Source organism: Oryza sativa, chromosome 4 (assembly GCF_034140825.1).
Source record: "Oryza sativa Japonica Group chromosome 4, ASM3414082v1".
Classification (NCBI taxonomy): Eukaryota; Viridiplantae; Streptophyta; class Magnoliopsida; order Poales; family Poaceae; genus Oryza; species Oryza sativa.
In genome coordinates, this window is record NC_089038.1 from 15030287 (window position 1) to 15047605 (window position 17319).

The 17319-nt window shown below is 42.2% G+C and overlaps 2 protein-coding genes across 2 annotated transcripts; both read left to right on the forward strand.

Moving 5' to 3' along the window:
• Window positions 1–8935: 8935 nt before the first annotated feature.
• On the forward strand, window positions 8936–9894 carry LOC4335476 (uncharacterized). Its single transcript, XM_066309777.1, has 2 exons — window positions 8936–9148; window positions 9374–9894. The coding sequence occupies exons 1-2, from the start codon at window positions 8936–8938 to the stop codon at window positions 9608–9610; spliced, it is 450 nt and encodes a 149-aa protein (XP_066165874.1). The 3' UTR covers window positions 9611–9894.
• Window positions 9895–11536: 1642 nt separating this feature from the next.
• On the forward strand, window positions 11537–17274 carry LOC4335478 (FACT complex subunit SPT16-like). Its single transcript, NM_001419237.1, has 2 exons — window positions 11537–11733; window positions 13729–17274. Exon 2 carries the CDS (start codon window positions 13762–13764, stop codon window positions 16930–16932), a length of 3171 nt encoding a protein of 1056 aa, NP_001406166.1. The 5' UTR covers window positions 11537–11733; window positions 13729–13761; the 3' UTR covers window positions 16933–17274.
• The last annotated feature ends 45 nt before the right edge of the window (window positions 17275–17319 follow it).

Below are 17319 nucleotides of genomic sequence, written 5' to 3' on the forward strand. Positions count from 1 at the left end.
GTCAACGGCATCGTCTATTAAAGAATGAAGGTAGTAGATGTCTCGTAGTTCTCTTAATTAATTAGGCTCATTTTGGGTGTATTTTTTTATATATCTATTTAATTAAGTTCCTTCCAATCAAAACATCGTTATTCTGATTTATAGAATCCATATTCGCTCCATCAAGAGATGAAATACTCACGAGGGCCCTTATATAGGTTGTAGGTAAATCGTAACCGGCCGCGCTATTAAAAATCGAGCTCTATTTTCGCATATGGCTCTCGCCACGCGAACATCTTATGGAGCCACATGTAAAAATAAGATCATTTTCTTATGCGGGTCTCTTAAACGGTTGCATGAGATTGCAGGCAGGCATCTTAAAAGGTCCGCCTAAAAATCTCACTTACCTCTTATTTTCCCACTCAATACTTCAATTTTCTTAACTCATCTTCCTTATCTGCTCTTCTTAGGGGTGAAAACGGAGCGGATTCGGACGGATAATGGTCATACCATATCCTATACCTTTTTTGTAAAGCGGATGCGGAGCGGTTGCGGATGACATGCGAATGCGGATACGGAGCAGATTATTTCGGACGTCGGATTCGGTGTGGAGTTGGCGCAGAGTCGGTTCGGAAACGGAATAATATTATCGGATGTTAAGTTTGTATTCAATCCATACAACAAAAGGGTAGCAATACAATGAGCAGTAATACGATGGCAAAACAACATCTAAACATGGTGTCAACTCTCTAGGAAAATACATCCAAAACACATCCATAATATAAACAACCAAAAACATAATATAAGTCCTCACTTCGCTGCATTGCTTAAAAATAACGGGCAAATGCCATAACATCACCATCAGGACCCAACAAATTAACATGTTCAATAGTCCAAGATCAAGATGACAGTACGCTAAATCTCATCTCTAAATTAATCAAATTAGACATTGCTACTGACTTAAATTACCTAAAGCAAAGCTCATCTCTAAATTTCTAAATCCCAAATCTCATCTCTAAATTTCTAAATCCCAAAATTGAAATTTCAAATTAGAGAAAGAAGTCAAAGAACACAATACTTAATATGGAGCCGGTGGGAGGCGACGGTGGCTAGCAACGGGGAGTCCGGGAGGTAGAGGCGTTGGCCGCTGGAGAGTGGCGACGGTGGATGGGACAAGCAAGCGGGAGGATGGGGACGATAAGGACTGGATCTGGAGGAGAGGCGACGTCGTAGGAGGCACTGGCCGCTGGCGAGTGGTAATGGTCGTTGGATGCGCTGGCGCTGGCCGCTGGAGAGACGGCGTCGCAGGAGGCGCTGGCCGCTGGAGGAGAGGCGGCGTCGCAGGATGGCACATGGCAGGCAGGAGGCGCTACGACGGGCAATTGATGGGGTAGTCGCGGCGCTGCGGCGGTGGCGTTGCGCATGTGCGGCGTCGGGATGGGGACTAGCCTGTGCGGCGCACGTGTGCGTCGGGACTGTGGCGCAATGGTGGCGCCGACGCGTGTGAGAGTGGGAGGAGAGCCGGCGTTTGACAGTGGGGGATTAGGATTATGTTAACACTCAACATAAATGGGCTAGATGGGCTGGCCTATTTAAATGGGCTCAATTGTGTAGCTTTTTGGCCTGAAACATGCGGATTATCCGCCAACTCATCATTCGGATAATCCGATTCAAAAATCGGATAATACGCATCCACCGGATATCGATGATACCATATCCGCATCCGCATCTACATGATAAAATCCGCATATGACGGATATCTGAAAACTCTTACCATATCCTCACTCCAGTCGGATTCGGAGCGGATCGGATCGGATAATATCCGCTCCGTTTTCACCCCTAGCTCTCCTCCTTCTGTCTCTCACCTCCCCTCCTCCTCATATTAATTATCACCTCCTCTCCTCTCTCTGACTAGCCAGTAGGCAGCGGTTGGCTCGAGTGGCAGCGACGGGCGACTAGGCAACAACGGGTGGCAGCAAGCGGCGGCTGGCTCAAGTGGGAGAGGCAGGCGGTAGGTGCGCCGTCCCCGCCATAGATGCGCAAGGGACGGCCCTCCCCCGCCCAGTGAAGGTGGCGAGGGGTTACGGCGGTAGCGGCAGGGCCATCCCCCACACAGATTTTGCGGTGGTAGTGGCAGACCGCACCTAGCTAGGGTTTTGATTTTTGGGAATTTTACTTTTTTTTCAAATTTAATTTTTACATGTGGACGACATAAGCACCCACACACGAAAATTGGATTCGAAAATCGGATTTTCGCAGACACTTTCAAGCAAAAAGACGGCTTAACCGCACGTAAAAATAGTTTTTGGCCATTTGGAATAATTCTTTGAGTTCTCAAACTAAAAGCAAATAAATGGCGCAGAACAAAAGAATTCCAAAAGTCTCCCATACACACTGGCATGAATAATTCTATAGCTCAGGTACATGTGCAACATTATTAGAAAGAAAAAAAGGTACGTGTGCAAACAAAAACTAGCACAAGCCACAAAGCTATTTTCTCCCTTTTTTTTTCTCTTGTTTCTTCTCCTCATGATGTTTTGCTATGATAACCCTCCATCCTTGCATTAATGACCCATATTAACACACGGAAGGAGGAAATTTACGAAATTTTGTGTTTTTGGGTATTTTTGGGACCGACGTGTTTAGAATTTTTAACTTTTAATAGATTTTGACTAAAATTTGAATAAACTTTTACCAAATTCAACAGGGAGGTCCATCATCCTCACGCGCTCCATTCCGAAGCGTGCGAAGCCCATCCGGAGGCCTGTCCACACCGGACACACACGCGCCCCGGTTTGCCTTAGTCGCCGCCGCCGTCCTACCCTCTCTGGACCTATGCCCCCCCTCCCCGCCCCCCTTCAAAATTTTTGCCATGAATGATAGAGTAGGAGCCTAATGCATGCCGGTGGGTACCTTTACCCATTCCCCAAACCCATACCCACCTAAAACGGGTAGGGTATGGACAAAAAATCCTTTACCCATTAGAAATAGGGTGGATACGGGTATGCCCGTAAAGTAAAAGGGTATAGGGAGGGTGCTACCCACTTTCCCCGTGTTACCCGTCCCCAATCGACCTCATCTAAGCGATGGCGGCGGCGGCGGCTTCGACGGCGGCTTCGGTGAGCATCCGGCAACAGTGACTGCAGCCTCGGTAATGGAGAAAAACCCTTGACAAGGTACTGCTTCGATTGACTCATCTGCTGCTTCAATTTGTGAAATCTTTCTTCTGCTCAAAGCCTCAAACCCTAGAAGTAATCTTGGTTGCATATGTGTAAATCTTGGTAGTGTCATCTTCCTGCAAGTTCTTGGCTTTGTTGCATCCAACATCTTGCTGATTCTAATGGGAGATCCCAGCCATGATCGTGATGCGGCCGGAAGTTCCAGTAAGTGGAGAGGACCTGCTGTACCTGTAGATGTTGCTATTTTATACTGACAACCATTCATGTGGTATGTCTTTAGGCAGTAGAATGAATTTTATTTCAAATGAGCTCCATTGGTGATATTCAAAGCTTCGATGGAAATCTAGAATTGCAAAATTTTTCACATGAATCATCTGACGAGTGGCATGATGATGGGTAATGTTTCTACTTCACACTTCTAGTTAATCGTCTTTCTTTATTTATTTTTCATGCTAATAGAACTCCAATCTTTTATAGTGTGTTTAATGTGGATTTTGCTTTAGAATTTACTAATACAGTACTTTTGTCGATTCAATTCCATAGAGTTGAGGGAATAATTGAGCTAGGTAAATATGTTAGTTCAGACAACAGAAAGTTCAGATCGAAAGTTTGGAAGGATTTTAAAGTGTCAGTAGTGGATGGTTATACTAAGGCAATATGTTTACAATGTTCTGCCCATCTAGTCACTGGCAACAAGAATGGAACAAGTCATTTGTGTTATCACATACGTGTTTGCCCAGAGCTTCAAAAGTCAAAGAAAAAGAGAACTACTTCAAAGGCAGAATTTCCTGTTTTTGATCAGCAAAGAAGTCGTGATGACTTTTGCTCGAATGGTTGTTTGCCATAATTATCCATTTTGTATGTCTGAGTATTATTACACAAGGCAATTCATTTATAATCTGCAACCTCAATTTAAGATAATGCATAGAACTGCTGTGAAAGATGATATCATTAAGTTATATAAGGAGGGAAAAAGGAAGATATATGAAATATTGGATAAAAATCAGAGCCTGAATGAGTGAAATGACAGGCTATATGAGCATGACAGTACATTACATTGATGCTCATTGGAAATTGCACAAAAAAAATTTTGGGCTTGTGCATGTCAAAACCCCACACACTGGTGTTGTCATTTCTAAGGCAATCATGGCTAGATTGTATGAATGGAATTTGGATAGAAAACTCTTTAGCTTTGTTCTTGATAATTGCTCAGTCAATGATGTAGTGATTCGGGAAATACTTGGTATCCTTTTACCCAAGCAAGCATTACATTTAAAAGGTGAATTCTTTCAAATCCGATGTGCAATGCATATATTGAACTTAATAGTTTAGGATGGATTGAAAGTAATTGCCCCCATTCTGGTAAATATTCGAGAGACAATTAGTTATATCAACAAATCCACGTCAAGATTGGAAAAGTTTGAATTGATTACCCAACAAGTGAATGCTCCCAAGTTATCTTTAGAAACTGATACTCCAACCAGATGGAATTCAACTTTTCACATGCTTGAGAGAACCATTAAATTCCGTGAAGCTTTTCTGTGATTGAAAGAATGTGACAAGTTTTTCCCATCAGATGAGGACTGGGTACATGTTACTAAAGTAACAGATTGTTTGCGTGTCATTTATGAAGCAACTCTGAGGGCTTCTGGCTCAAAATTTTCCACAGCAAGTCTTTACTTCAATGATTTTTGTGGAATATATATTTTTCTGCAAGAATTGAAGTTGAGTGATGATAACTTTATTGCTTCAATGGCTGTGCCAATGGCAGAAAAAATTGAGAAATATTGGGAGACATGCAACAAGTTATTATCTATTGCAACCATTCTTGATCCTCGCTACAAATTGAAGTCTATTGAGTACTTCTATGGATTGCTTTATCCTTCTGAAAAAGATGTGAAATTTGAACATATGAGGAGATGCTTTAGTGAATTATTTGATGAGTATTCAAAGCAAGCAACAATGCAATCCTCATCAGTTGTCGACACTTCAAGAAATTTCCAGGAGTGCAGTTCACAATCACATGAGTCCTCGTTGAGCTTATTTTCTACCATAGTAGGATTAGAAAAGTATATCCAAGATAGCAACTCAAGCCAGCAAACAAGATCAGAGCTCGATGTCTATCTTGATGATCCTCCACATCCTGGAATCAGTGATACTTCTTTTGACATCTTGGCTTGGTGGAAGTTGTATGGTTCCAAATATCCAATTATTTCTCGAATGGCTCATGATATCTTAAGTGTTCCTATGTCAACAGTAGCATCTGAATCATGCTTCAGTTTAGCTAATCAAGCACTTTGTGAGAAGAGGTGCAGTCTACTGCCTGAAACACTTGAAGGTGTGATTTGTACACAGGATTAGCTGAGGGATTATATACCAGGTACAGATCTCCAATAAAAGAGTAAAATATTGTATTGCAATTTTGATGAATTTGCTAATCACTTTTTTTTTCTGGAGCAGATGAGTTTTTGGAACAGATGATAGCAGAAGATGTGTCATGTACTCAAGAACAAGCAGTTGTAGATCAACTTGAATGAAGATGTGCTGTGATGATTGAGGCACTTGGATCAGTTGCCAATTACTAGTGACCTACCTAGCACATTGTATCAACTAGTCGAATATTTCAAACTCAGTACTTTTCACGGTCTAGTTTCATTTTTAACTCACTTAATCAGCTAGTAGCAGAAAGCATATGTACTCCTGTTATTAACAGCTTTGTTGTACCTTAAATTGTGGGGTTTCATATCTAATTTTCCTTTTAAATGATATGGCTATTACCCAACTCTCTTTATCCACACCTATCAGTTTTATCCATTCCCCAACGGGTATGGGTAATTTAGATGACAATGAATATGGGGAGGGTAAGAACGACTAAGGTTTGAAGTGGGTGAGGGTATGGGTAAGCATGGGGATCCCCGAACCCTCCCCAACGGCAGGTGTTTGAGGTCTTTGGATGACTGGAGGTTGAAGAAAGCGTGAAATTGTGTCGACGAACGCAGTTGGGCCAGGCTCACTTAGAGCAGATACAATAGCAGACTATTAGCCAGCTATAAACATATTTTAATAAGATAAAAGATGATATAGAAAAGCAGCGGGCTACAGATCTGTAGCCAGCTGCAGCATGAACTCCAAGACATAATGTGTGTATAACAGATGAGACCATACATTAATATTATAGTAAGCAACTATTGTATGAGTTGGCTATTAGATTGGCTATAGATGAATTGGAGCTAGTAGTGGGCTATACTATTAAACTTGCTCTTAGAAAAGGAATTCCCTTAGAAATTAGGCTACAGGCCCACATGCCACATCTAGCCCCCAGCGGCCCAGCCCAAGTGGCCAAATACCTAATTCCCCAATCCCCCAGCCCCAAATCCCCTAGCAGAAGGCAGTGAGCTCCCCGTGCGGCGGCGCCGGCGAGGCAGCAGGCAGAAGCGCGCGGCGCGGCGGCGGGCGGCGGCAGCAGGCAGCAGGCGAAGCGCGCGGCGCTGCGAGCGCGAGCAGCCGCAGGCCAGTGGCGGCGGAGGCTGCAGGCCGGCGCCGGCGACGCCACGGCAGCATGTGAAGGACCAGGCGAGCAGCAGGCAGCCCCTTAGCCCGACGGCTGCAAAATACAAGGTATGCAATGTTTTGTCTCATACTCTCATGTACAGATTTTGCCTCGTGAAAGATAATCCGCGTCGCACGTGAGAAAATAATCAATTGTCTTGTGAATGAAGTTGTGATGTACTGATATTTCTCATTATCTCTCTGTTTCCATATGAAACTTCTTTTAGGGTGTGTTTGAGGAGAAGGGGATTGAGGAGGTTGGAAAGATACGCAAAACGAGGTGAGCCATTAGCACATGATTAATTGAGTATTAATTATTTTAAACTTCAAAAATGGATTAATATGATTTTTTAAAGCAACTTTCCTATAGAAATTTTTTGCAAAAAACACACCGTTTAGTAGTTTGGGAAGCGTACGCGCGGAAAATGAAACAATCTTTTTCCCTTTCTCCTACGCTCGAACGCAGCCTTAGAGTACAACGTAATATTATGCTATTGTAATATTGTTTGAGACGTTATGTGCTTATGCCGGTGTTCCCAGTATGTTGAGCCCCCCCCCCACCCCCAATTTTTCATTCCTGGATCCACCACTGTTGGATCCAGTATGTTGAGCTGCCACTGTTGGATCCGAGGAGACTCCCGTCCGCTGCTGCTGGTGAGCTCCCCGATTTGGGGACTTCGCGAACCCTTGTTTGTTCGTTTGTTTGGCCATGGCGATGTTGGATGGCTTTAGGTTGACTATGAATTTTTGGAGTTTGCGGTTGCCAAGAGGGGAAAAAAATGGTTTGTTTCATCATTTAGGCTATTTTGTAGATGAGGGAATTGGCAGTTCTCTGCCTATTTTTCGCTATTGTACAGTTTTTATAGCCTGTTTGAGTTTCTGAATCTCTGGTCTTGCCATCGTCAAGGGGGCAGGTGGCTTGTTGAGTCAGTGTATGTAGTCCATGCGGGCACCAACTGTTCGATGGATTGCCCCTTAGGCAGGAAATGGCAGTGACTGTAGAATGCATGTGCTTGGTGAACTGCCAGCCTTGCATTGCTTCCCTGAGAAGGCTATTCGTTCGTTCCCCCTGTATCCTGAGGATGTGCTGGCTGTGCTGGCCAATGGCCACAAGAAGCAGGTTTAGTTCAGCCTTTCAATCCAGAAATTTTCTTCGTGATATGGTGCTTGATAGGCTAGTGGAAGAGGCCTCAGGGGGCAACTTTTATAATCTTCACAACCCAATATGTTGATGTATAGTCTTTACCTTTACATGCATATTTGATTTTTTTTTCTAGAAATTTTGTCTCAATCAAACTTGAAATTTCTTGCTACTCAGTTTTCTAATTTTGCTTGCTCCAATCAAGTAAGTTTTTTCCAATAAGTTTTCTGTGTTTGAAGTTATAATATGTACCCGTTATGAACTGTATAGTAGTGATAGTAAATATAGCTATAGTAAACATTATTTATGGTTTGAGTATCTTCAGCAATCCATGAATTGCGTGAGATTATGAAACATCTTTCTATGGAACTAGTGCATTCTTGTTCATAGTTCTCGTTGAAATAGCAAACTCTGGTTATGGATATATTTGACCTTTTCATAGTTCTCCAAAGAATGAGATGAGGTCATGTTTACTTTCCTAATTTTGCTCAGGTCTACAACTCTAAATATGACTATACTTGTAAAATCGCCTTGACGATCTCCCCAATTTATGGAGTTTTTATGGCATTGTACATTGGTATTTTCTTATGGTCACATTCATATTTACTTGTCTCCAATAGTTTTATTTATAAGAGATGTTGAGGAGCAAACACTGCATATCTTTACACTTCACATACGAATATACTTTGTGCTTTGCTGCCTAGATTACTGCATCTACTTTTTTGTTAAATTCAATTTCTTGCATAAAATGGGGATAAGTTAACTGAGAGTTTCAGTAGACTAGTACATCACAACCTAGGTAATTTGAAGAATTAGCTACTATGATTCTTTGTTGAAACTTAGGTTTAGTAAAATAGAGTAACCAGATAATAGGTTCTATCAAATGGAAACTGGAGAAGGTACTTCCATAGTCGTATCATTGTTAATTTCGCCCTCAGTATAATATTAGTGTTGAATATATGAAAGATTGCTTTCGATGATTTCAGGTGATTTGAGACAATCAAGATGGCTTTTTCATCAGTTTTCAGGAGAGGAAATGTCAAAGAATTGATCTCAAATGTTTCGGTCTACACTAGCACAGTAGGTAATGGCTTTGGCTTTAGGCAGTCTGAGACTCTTGACTGACTTGAGTCTGTATTTGCGCTATTCTTTGAATGACAAAATATACCTCATTGCAGAGTCATCTGGAGGATTGAGCTTGATTTTTAAGCGTTGGGCCACCAAAAAGACAGCTGGATCAACAAAAAATGGCCGTGACTCTAACCCTAAGTATTTGGGTGTTAAAAAGTTTGGCGGAGAGGTACAATCTTGTGATCTGTCATATGACTTTCATGTTTTTTATTGTTTATGACAGTACAAAGTACTTTCTTTAATCACGTAAAAGTAATCAGACTTCGGAGATTTGTGTGTCCCTTCTGATCCCGTACCTGAACTCCTGAAGCAACTTGTCATTTTTGTTATTAGAACAAAAAGGTGAAAAAGATCTAAACTGTTCCTGAACATCAACATTTGCATCATTTTTTAGAAAGTGGAGCCAGGAAACATCATCGTCCGCCAAAGAGGAACCCGCTTCCATCCTGGGAACTACGTTGGCATGGGGAAGGACCATACTCTCTTCTGTCTGAAAGAAGGACATGTGCGATTCGAGCGCAACAAGCTGACTGGCAGGAAATGGGTTCATGTTGATCCTGTTGCTGGGCATGTGCTCCACCCTGTCTACACCAGTGATTCGACCCCTGCAGCTGAAATGGAGCCATTGTAATGGCTTTACATGGAATGAAGTAACATATGTTGCTAACAGCTTTCGTCCTTGCCTTGAGAGTGACTTCTCTAAAGAAACTTATTGCGATTAAGAGGTTTCTGGGTTGAATTTGCTTGCAATAAGGAACCTAACCATCATGTTCAGAACCCTTTTGTTTTTGGTTCTTGCTGTGGCTTAAAGTTGTTTGTTTTAAGTATCCTTTGTGATTTGTGGCATGAAGGTTGACAAACCTACATGATTTATGAACACACAGAAATTCTAAAAATGTTGCTTGGGCCGGGAAAGTCGAGATGCTTATTTTTCTTCGAAATACCTATGGAATAACCTATGTCACGGGAATTTGAGAGAACTTTGTAGGAGGGTTAATCCTTTGGCTTCAAGAGTTTCATATGATTGTTTTTCATATATGATTTAAAATATTCTGCAATACGTAGGATTTTTATTCGAATTGATTCAGTTTCTGCAAAAGTCATCCAGAATTCGTTTGGTTCAAATGAAGTATTTCTTTGTTGCAATACATACTCTTCCCGCCCAATCACCCAATGATCCAAAGGAATATATGTGTGAGCACTTCCTTTATTGAAGTATAGTATCGGTTGTTTTAATTCCAACTCTTCACATTTTGGAATCTACCCTGGAAATGGCTATTTTGAAAGTTTTACTACTATTTTATTGTCATGTTATAACATTACATAGAAGTTAATTTGTCGGTCACTCCATCATCTTTTTAATAAGTTTTTTAAAAGCTAATAGTTAATTTTTAATAAGTTTTTTAAAAGCTAATACTTAATTAACTGTGTATTAATCTATCGCTTCATTCTGTATGTAGTGTAAGTGTTCTCTACCCTAAAATGATATAAGTACGTCTTAAAACGCCATAGAAAAACTGGTTATCTTTATTACAACCTCTCATCTTTTTGCTTTTGCTTATACTTATAAGCCAAAATTTAAATTTTCAACCTTAAATTTGGAGTTGATTTTGAGGTTTTTCATCAAAATTTATTTTTTAGTTTTTGCTTTTAGATCACTAAGGCCCTGTTCGTTTCTTATGTAAGGAGAGGGTTAAATTGTGAATACTCGTGGCACGCTTTTAAAACTGCTAAACGATGCGTTTCGTGCGAAAACTTTCTATATGAAAGTTGCTCTAAAATATTAGATTAATCTATTTTTTCAGTTTATATAATAATTAAAACTCAATTAATCACATATTATTACCACATCGTTTTGCGTGAAACACTTAATCTTTATCTTCATCTTCAGGAGATTCAAACACCACCTAGAAACACGTATATAAAAGTTTTGTTCACAAATTATTTTTCGTTTGCAAATATGCAATTTTGCTTAGGCTGTGTTTAGTTTATCGCAAAGTTTGGATTTTGGTTGAAATTAGAGATGATGTAACTGAAAAGTTATGTGTGCATGACAGGTTGATATGATGGAAAAGGACTGAAGTTTGGATCTAAACTTTGGATCTAAACACAGCCTTAATCCCCAAATAAACCAAACGATGGGGGCCTTAGTTTCTTCAACATGTTAAAATTAAAAAATATATTTATACAACTATAAACATAAACAAACACACACACACACCACGTTAAAATTCCGAGAGAGAGAGAACCGATGCGAAAAGAGCGATCCCCTCCCGCGTCTTTCAAACGGAGCCGCGCCCCGGATTCCCCTCCATTCCCGGGGGTTTCCAGATTCCCAGCGAGGGAAGAAGCAAGCAAGCAAAAAAAAAAAAAAAAAAAAAAAAAAAAAAAAAAAAAAACGGAGGCGAGCGCGAGCGCTGCGCATCCCAGATGGACGGCGGATCGGGTGCCAGCGCCAACCGCCTCGCCGAATCCAGGCCGTCCATTCCTCCGCTCGGTCGGGCGCCCCGCATCCTATTAAGCCTGAGCCCCACCCACCCCCCACCCCCGAACCCTCGCCCTCCTCCTCACCCCGCGCACCCCCTCCACCTCGCCGCCGCCGCCACCGCCGCCGACTCGCCGGGGCTCGCCGCCACCGGTGGTGGGGGGGAGCTCGACCTCCTCGCCCCACGCGCGCGTCCGGACGCCGTCGTTCTGGGCGCGGGAGAGATCCGTCCGTCGCCCCCCGCTGGGCTTGCGCCATCCTCTCGCCGGGTAAGCCCTAGGTTTTTTTTTTTTTTGGTCCGATCGATTCCGCCGCGCTCCTAGCCGCGGGTGAGGCAGGAATCGGGGTGGTTGCGGGGGGCTCGTCGTGCGGTCGAGGGATTTGGTTGTTCCTAGTAGGAGGGGTTGTACTTGTTCATCCCGTCGATCCAGTGGAGGCGCGTGGGAGATCTCGGTTGGGGGTTTCCGTGGGCTCCGTGGGTTGCCGCTCGCGGTGCAGCGGCGGGATGTGGATGGGGATGGGGATGGCGTGGTGGGCCGTAGGTGCGAGCAACCCTAGACGGATTTTTTTTTTGTGGCCATTTTAGGGTTTACGGGAATGGATTTTTTTTTTACCGAACAAGAGATGTACTCTGAAAATTGCTGTCTTTTCGTAGCGAGGGGCCTATAGGATCATTGAAGCCTTAGGGACTTAGGGTTTGGGCTGCTTGCAGCTGTATTTCTCATTTGTAAACATTAGACTTCCGTGTCTGCTGTGGGAGGATGAAAGAATTGACTTGGGAGCTGAGTTCTATTAGGTTCACTGGTTTTGTGGAGTAATGTTTGGAAATAATCTGAGGGAGTATAAGGCTGCTCCATCGCAGTGCCACGTGTAGCATTCGGTTCGAATTTGTCATTTGTGTAATGTTTCTTAGCAGTTACTTTTTATTTTGGAAGTTGGTTCTCCCAAAAAACTTGTGTCCTATCTGGTTTATTTGAAGGTATCTTAGGACAACAAGACGATTAGATGCAAAAGTTGAAAGTAGGGGCATTAACATAAACCTTGTTGGGTGCAGAATATGGTAATTTTATACGTATTAATTGCGTACGTACCGTTTCCACAAAATTGTTCATGTAGTAATAAATAACTGCCAAAGAAAGCTGATGTGACTCCATGAATGAATGTATACTACGCTATATCTGCTGTATTGATTGCTGTAGCAATCCATTCGTTTTCAGTATTGTGTTGGTGCATTGTTTGCAAAAGCAAATCATATTTATTAATTTTTCATTATTGAGTTGCAGCTTGCAAATGTGTATGTATGTACATATTGTGAGAGAAAGTAGGCATGTCTGAACTCTCAGCATGATTATTGTCATAAGAAAAATGTTATCGTTGTTTTTCTCTCTTTTTGGGTAACTGTTTGTGTTTATGGTTATCAGTTCTATATTATAAATTTGTTCAGGCTGGAATTAGGCTGACCAAATCCTTGTTTTGAAATTCGAATTATATTGATATATATCTTGTACGGTCATTGCATTTTTTATTGTTTTGCTTTATAGGCTGGCTTCATTACGTACTCCCTCCGTCCCAAAAAAACTTAACCTAGGCAAGGATGTGACATCTCCTAGCACAATAAATCTGGACAGCCCTTTGTCCAGATTCGTTGTACTAGAAAATGTCACATCCCTTCCTAGGTTTAGTTTTTTTGGGACGGAGGGAGTAAACTTGTCTATGTTAAAGTTTGGAATATCCAAAGGTCCTCAACTAGTATGTGCTATTTTCTTGACCTTAACATGGAACTATACATGACCTTTTTTTTTCCTATTTTACTGAATAAGATGATTGTTTGTTTGCGGTTTCCTAAATGTACTTAACTGTTGGTATTGTTGTGAAGATGTGATGGAATTAGTATTGTGGTATTACATCTATGTGGTAGACAGCTTTTTGGGTTTGCAGGAATGAAGTACATAAATATCTGTTTGGTGCTGTGGTACAACAATGTAAATAGTTTATTGCAGTGACAATGTTGCACTGTTGCATGCATTTTTGTTAGGATCATGGTTGTCTGTTGCCTTGTTATGCCATTAACAAATCTAGAATAAGTGAAGCAGCTTAAAGTTATGTTCTTGTGCTCTTAAGAGCAAACATTTAAGAGGAATAATAGCATTCTGTGTTCAAACTATATTTTAGAACCTTTGCCCTTGCTTAAATAGTTCCTGTACATTAAAATAAACTTGTGAAATAATTCACTAACTAATTATGGATTGATTTGTTTCATGCAGTTCACTGGGTTAATGTGAGCTTCTTGATAAAATATGGCGGATAATGGTAATGCAAAGCCAGGTGGTGGGGGATCTGGAGCTTATACAATCAACCTAGATAACTTCAGTAAGCGGCTGAAGGTGTTCTATGACCATTGGAAAGAGCATAATTCTGATCTATGGGGTTCTTCTAACGCTATTGCAATTGCTACTCCACCCCCGTCTGAAGATCTTCGTTATTTGAAGTCGTCAGCTCTGGACGTCTGGCTACTTGGATATGAATTTCCAGAAACCATAATTGTCTTCATGCACAAGCAAATACATTTCTTATGCAGTCAAAAGAAAGCAAATCTCATTGGCACCCTCAAGAAGGCTGCAAATGATGCTGTTGGTGCTGATATTGTCTTGCATGTGAAAGCTAAGAATGACAGTGGTGTTGGCTTAATGGAGGACATAGTGCGTGCTGTCTGTGCTCAGTCAAAATCAGATGACCCAATTGTTGGTCACATCGCAAAAGAGGCACCTGAGGGTAAGCTCCTTGAAGCTTGGGCAGACAAATTGTCTAGCTCATCTGTGCAACTTACAGATATAACGAATGGCTTCTCTGAGCTTTTTGCTATGAAGGATACCTCAGAGATCACATGTGTGAAGAAGGCCTCCTACCTAACCTCATCTGTAATGAAAAATTTTGTGGTTCCGAAGCTAGAGAAGGTGATTGATGAAGAGAGGAAAGTGACACACTCTTCATTGATGGATGAGACAGAAAAGGCTATTCTTGATCCTCTTAAGGTCAAAGTGAAGTTGAAGGCTGAAAATGTTGACATATGCTATCCTCCTGTATTTCAAAGTGGAGGGAAGTTTGACCTCAAGCCAGGTGCCTCAAGCAATGATGATTATCTTTACTATGACTCTGCAAGTGTTATCATATGTGCAATTGGGGCCAGATATGGAAATTATTGCTCCAATATGGCCAGAACATTTCTGATAGATGCTACTCCTACACAGATCAAGGCGTATGAAACTCTTATGAAAGCTCATGAAGCTGCTCTAGAAGCATTGAAGCCAGGGAATCGGATGAGTGCGGTTTATCAGGCTGCAGTTGACGTTATTGAGAAGAATGCCCCTGAACTACTTCGTAATCTAACGAAGTCTGCTGGTACAGGAATTGGTCTTGAATTCCGAGAGTCTGGCTTAAACTTGAATCCCAAGAATGACCGTATCATAAAAGCAGGAATGGTTTTCAATGTCTCCCTTGGTTTGCATAATCTTCAAGCAGAAAAAAAGAGTGAGAAGACAAAACAATACTCTCTTTTGTTGGCTGATACATGTTTAGTGCCATTGGAGAACTTAACAGCATCATGCTCCAAGCTTGTTAAGGATGTTGCTTATTCGTTTAATGACGAGGATGAAGTTCTTCCTGTCAAAAAGGTGGAGGTTAATGCAAAGGAGGCATTGCCACCAACAAAGGCCACACTTAGGTCAGACAACCAGGAGATGTCCAAGGAAGAGCTCCGGAGACAACACCAGGCTGAACTTGCTCGTCAAAAGAATGAAGAGACTGCTAGAAGGCTTGCTGGGGTTGGCTCTGGTTCTGGTGATGGGCGTGGTCCCTCAAGGTCATCAAATGAGCTTGTTGCATATAAGAATGTTAATGATGTTCCATATGCAAGAGAGTTGGTCATACAAGTAGATCAGAAGAATGAAGCTGTCCTCTTACCTATTTATGGCAGCATGGTTCCTTTCCATGTTTCTACTGTTAAGAGTGTCACAAGTCACCAAGACAACCGCACTTGCACTATCCGCATCTTCTTCAATGTGCCTGGCATGCCATTCTCAAACGATAGCAATCTGAAGTCGCAAGGGGCTATCTACTTGAAGGAGATCACGTTCCGCTCGAAAGATCCACGACATAGCAGTGAAGTTGTTCAGCAAATCAAAACGTTGAGGCGGCAAGTTGCTTCAAGGGAGTCAGAGAGAGCTGAAAGAGCCACCCTTGTTACTCAGGAGAAACTCCAGTTGACAAGCAACAGAAACAAGCCAGTGAGACTTTCTGATGTGTGGATAAGGCCTGCATTTGGTGGACGTGGGCGGAAGCTTACAGGAACTCTTGAGTCCCATGTCAATGGTTTTAGATATTCTACTTCAAGGGCTGATGAGCGTGTGGATATCATGTATGGGAATGTAAAGCATGCCTTCTTCCAGCCAGCAGAAAAAGAAATGATTACACTCCTTCATTTCCATTTGCACAATCATATTATGGTTGGAAACAAGAAGACAAAGGATGTTCAATTTTATGTTGAGGTGATGGATGTTGTTCAGACTCTTGGTGGGAATAGGAGATCAGCTCTTGATCCTGATGAAATTGAAGAAGAGCAGCGTGAGAGGGACCGAAAGAATAGAATAAACATGGATTTCCAGAACTTTGTGAACAAGGTTAATGATCACTGGTCGCAGCCACAATTCAAGGGGCTGGATCTTGAGTTTGATGTCCCTCTTAGAGAGCTTGGATTCCATGGTGTTCCATATAAAGCTTCAGCTTTCATCATTCCAACTTCGACTTGTTTGGTTGAACTAATAGAGACACCCTTCCTGGTGGTGACCCTGAGTGAGATAGAGATTGTTAATTTGGAGAGGGTGGGCTTTGGGACAAAGAACTTTGACATGGCTATCGTGTTCAAGGATTTCAAGAAGGATGTTCTTCGCATTGATTCCATACCATCAACATCACTTGATGCAATAAAGGAGTGGCTTGACACGACTGACCTCAAGTACTATGAGAGCAGGCTGAACCTTAACTGGCGTCCTATTCTGAAAACTATCATCGATGATCCTCAGAAATTCATTGATGACGGTGGCTGGGAATTCTTGAATATGGAAGCAAGTGATTCAGAAACAGAGGAAACAGAGGAATCTGATCAGGGCTACGAGCCTTCTGATGCTGAGCCTGAGTCTGAATCAGAAGATGAAGATTCTGACAGCGAGTCCTTGGTGGAATCAGATGAGGATGATGAGGACGATTCTGAAGAAGACTCTGAGGAAGAGAAGGGTAAGACCTGGGAGGAGCTGGAACGGGAGGCAAGCAATGCAGACAGGGAGAATGGTGCGGAGTCGGACAGCGAAGAAGAGAGGAGGCGGCGCAAGGTGAAGACCTTCAGCAAGTCCCGTCCACCACCGGAGCGCAGCAGCTTCAAGGGAGGACCCTCAAAGAAGCCGAAGTTCAGGTAAATCTAACGGTGCTTCGCCAGGCCTGGCTGCTTCCTGAATGCGCGCCCTTTTTGAGGGGCATGGTGTGCTTGGCTGTAAGCAGAAGCGCTCCTAGCTGTTTCTCTAGATCATTACGACACTTTGTTTCCGTAGTAGCGTACTGCAGTTAGCTGAAAGGGCGGTCGGACTTTGGTGAACTCCATAGTTGATGAAATGAACTGTAAAGACTCTTGCCATCTAGGGGAAACCCAAGTTGATTCATTAGTTGTATCCTCATTGATGTAATGTTTTGTTTCCTGGGTAGAATGTTGACCTCCAGAATGTATAATATTTATGTTGGCGGACGTATCTTGTGCAGATGGCAATGCTGCAGCCTCAGTTGTGTATTTCTGTCAGTTGCGTCTTATA

What these genes read in the sequence shown, in the direction of transcription:
- LOC4335476 (XM_066309777.1), top strand. Translation starts at nt 8,936, where the DNA reads ATGGCTTTGGCTTTAGGCAGTCTGAGACTCTTGACTGACTTGAGTCTG. An exon ending in TTAAAAAGTTTGGCGGAGAG is followed by an intron (nt 9,149 to 9,373) that starts GTACAATCTTGT and finishes ATCATTTTTTAG; the next exon opens with AAAGTGGAGCCAGGAAACAT.
- LOC4335478 (NM_001419237.1), top strand. Translation starts at nt 13,762, where the DNA reads ATGGCGGATAATGGTAATGCAAAGCCAGGTGGTGGGGGATCTGGAGCT.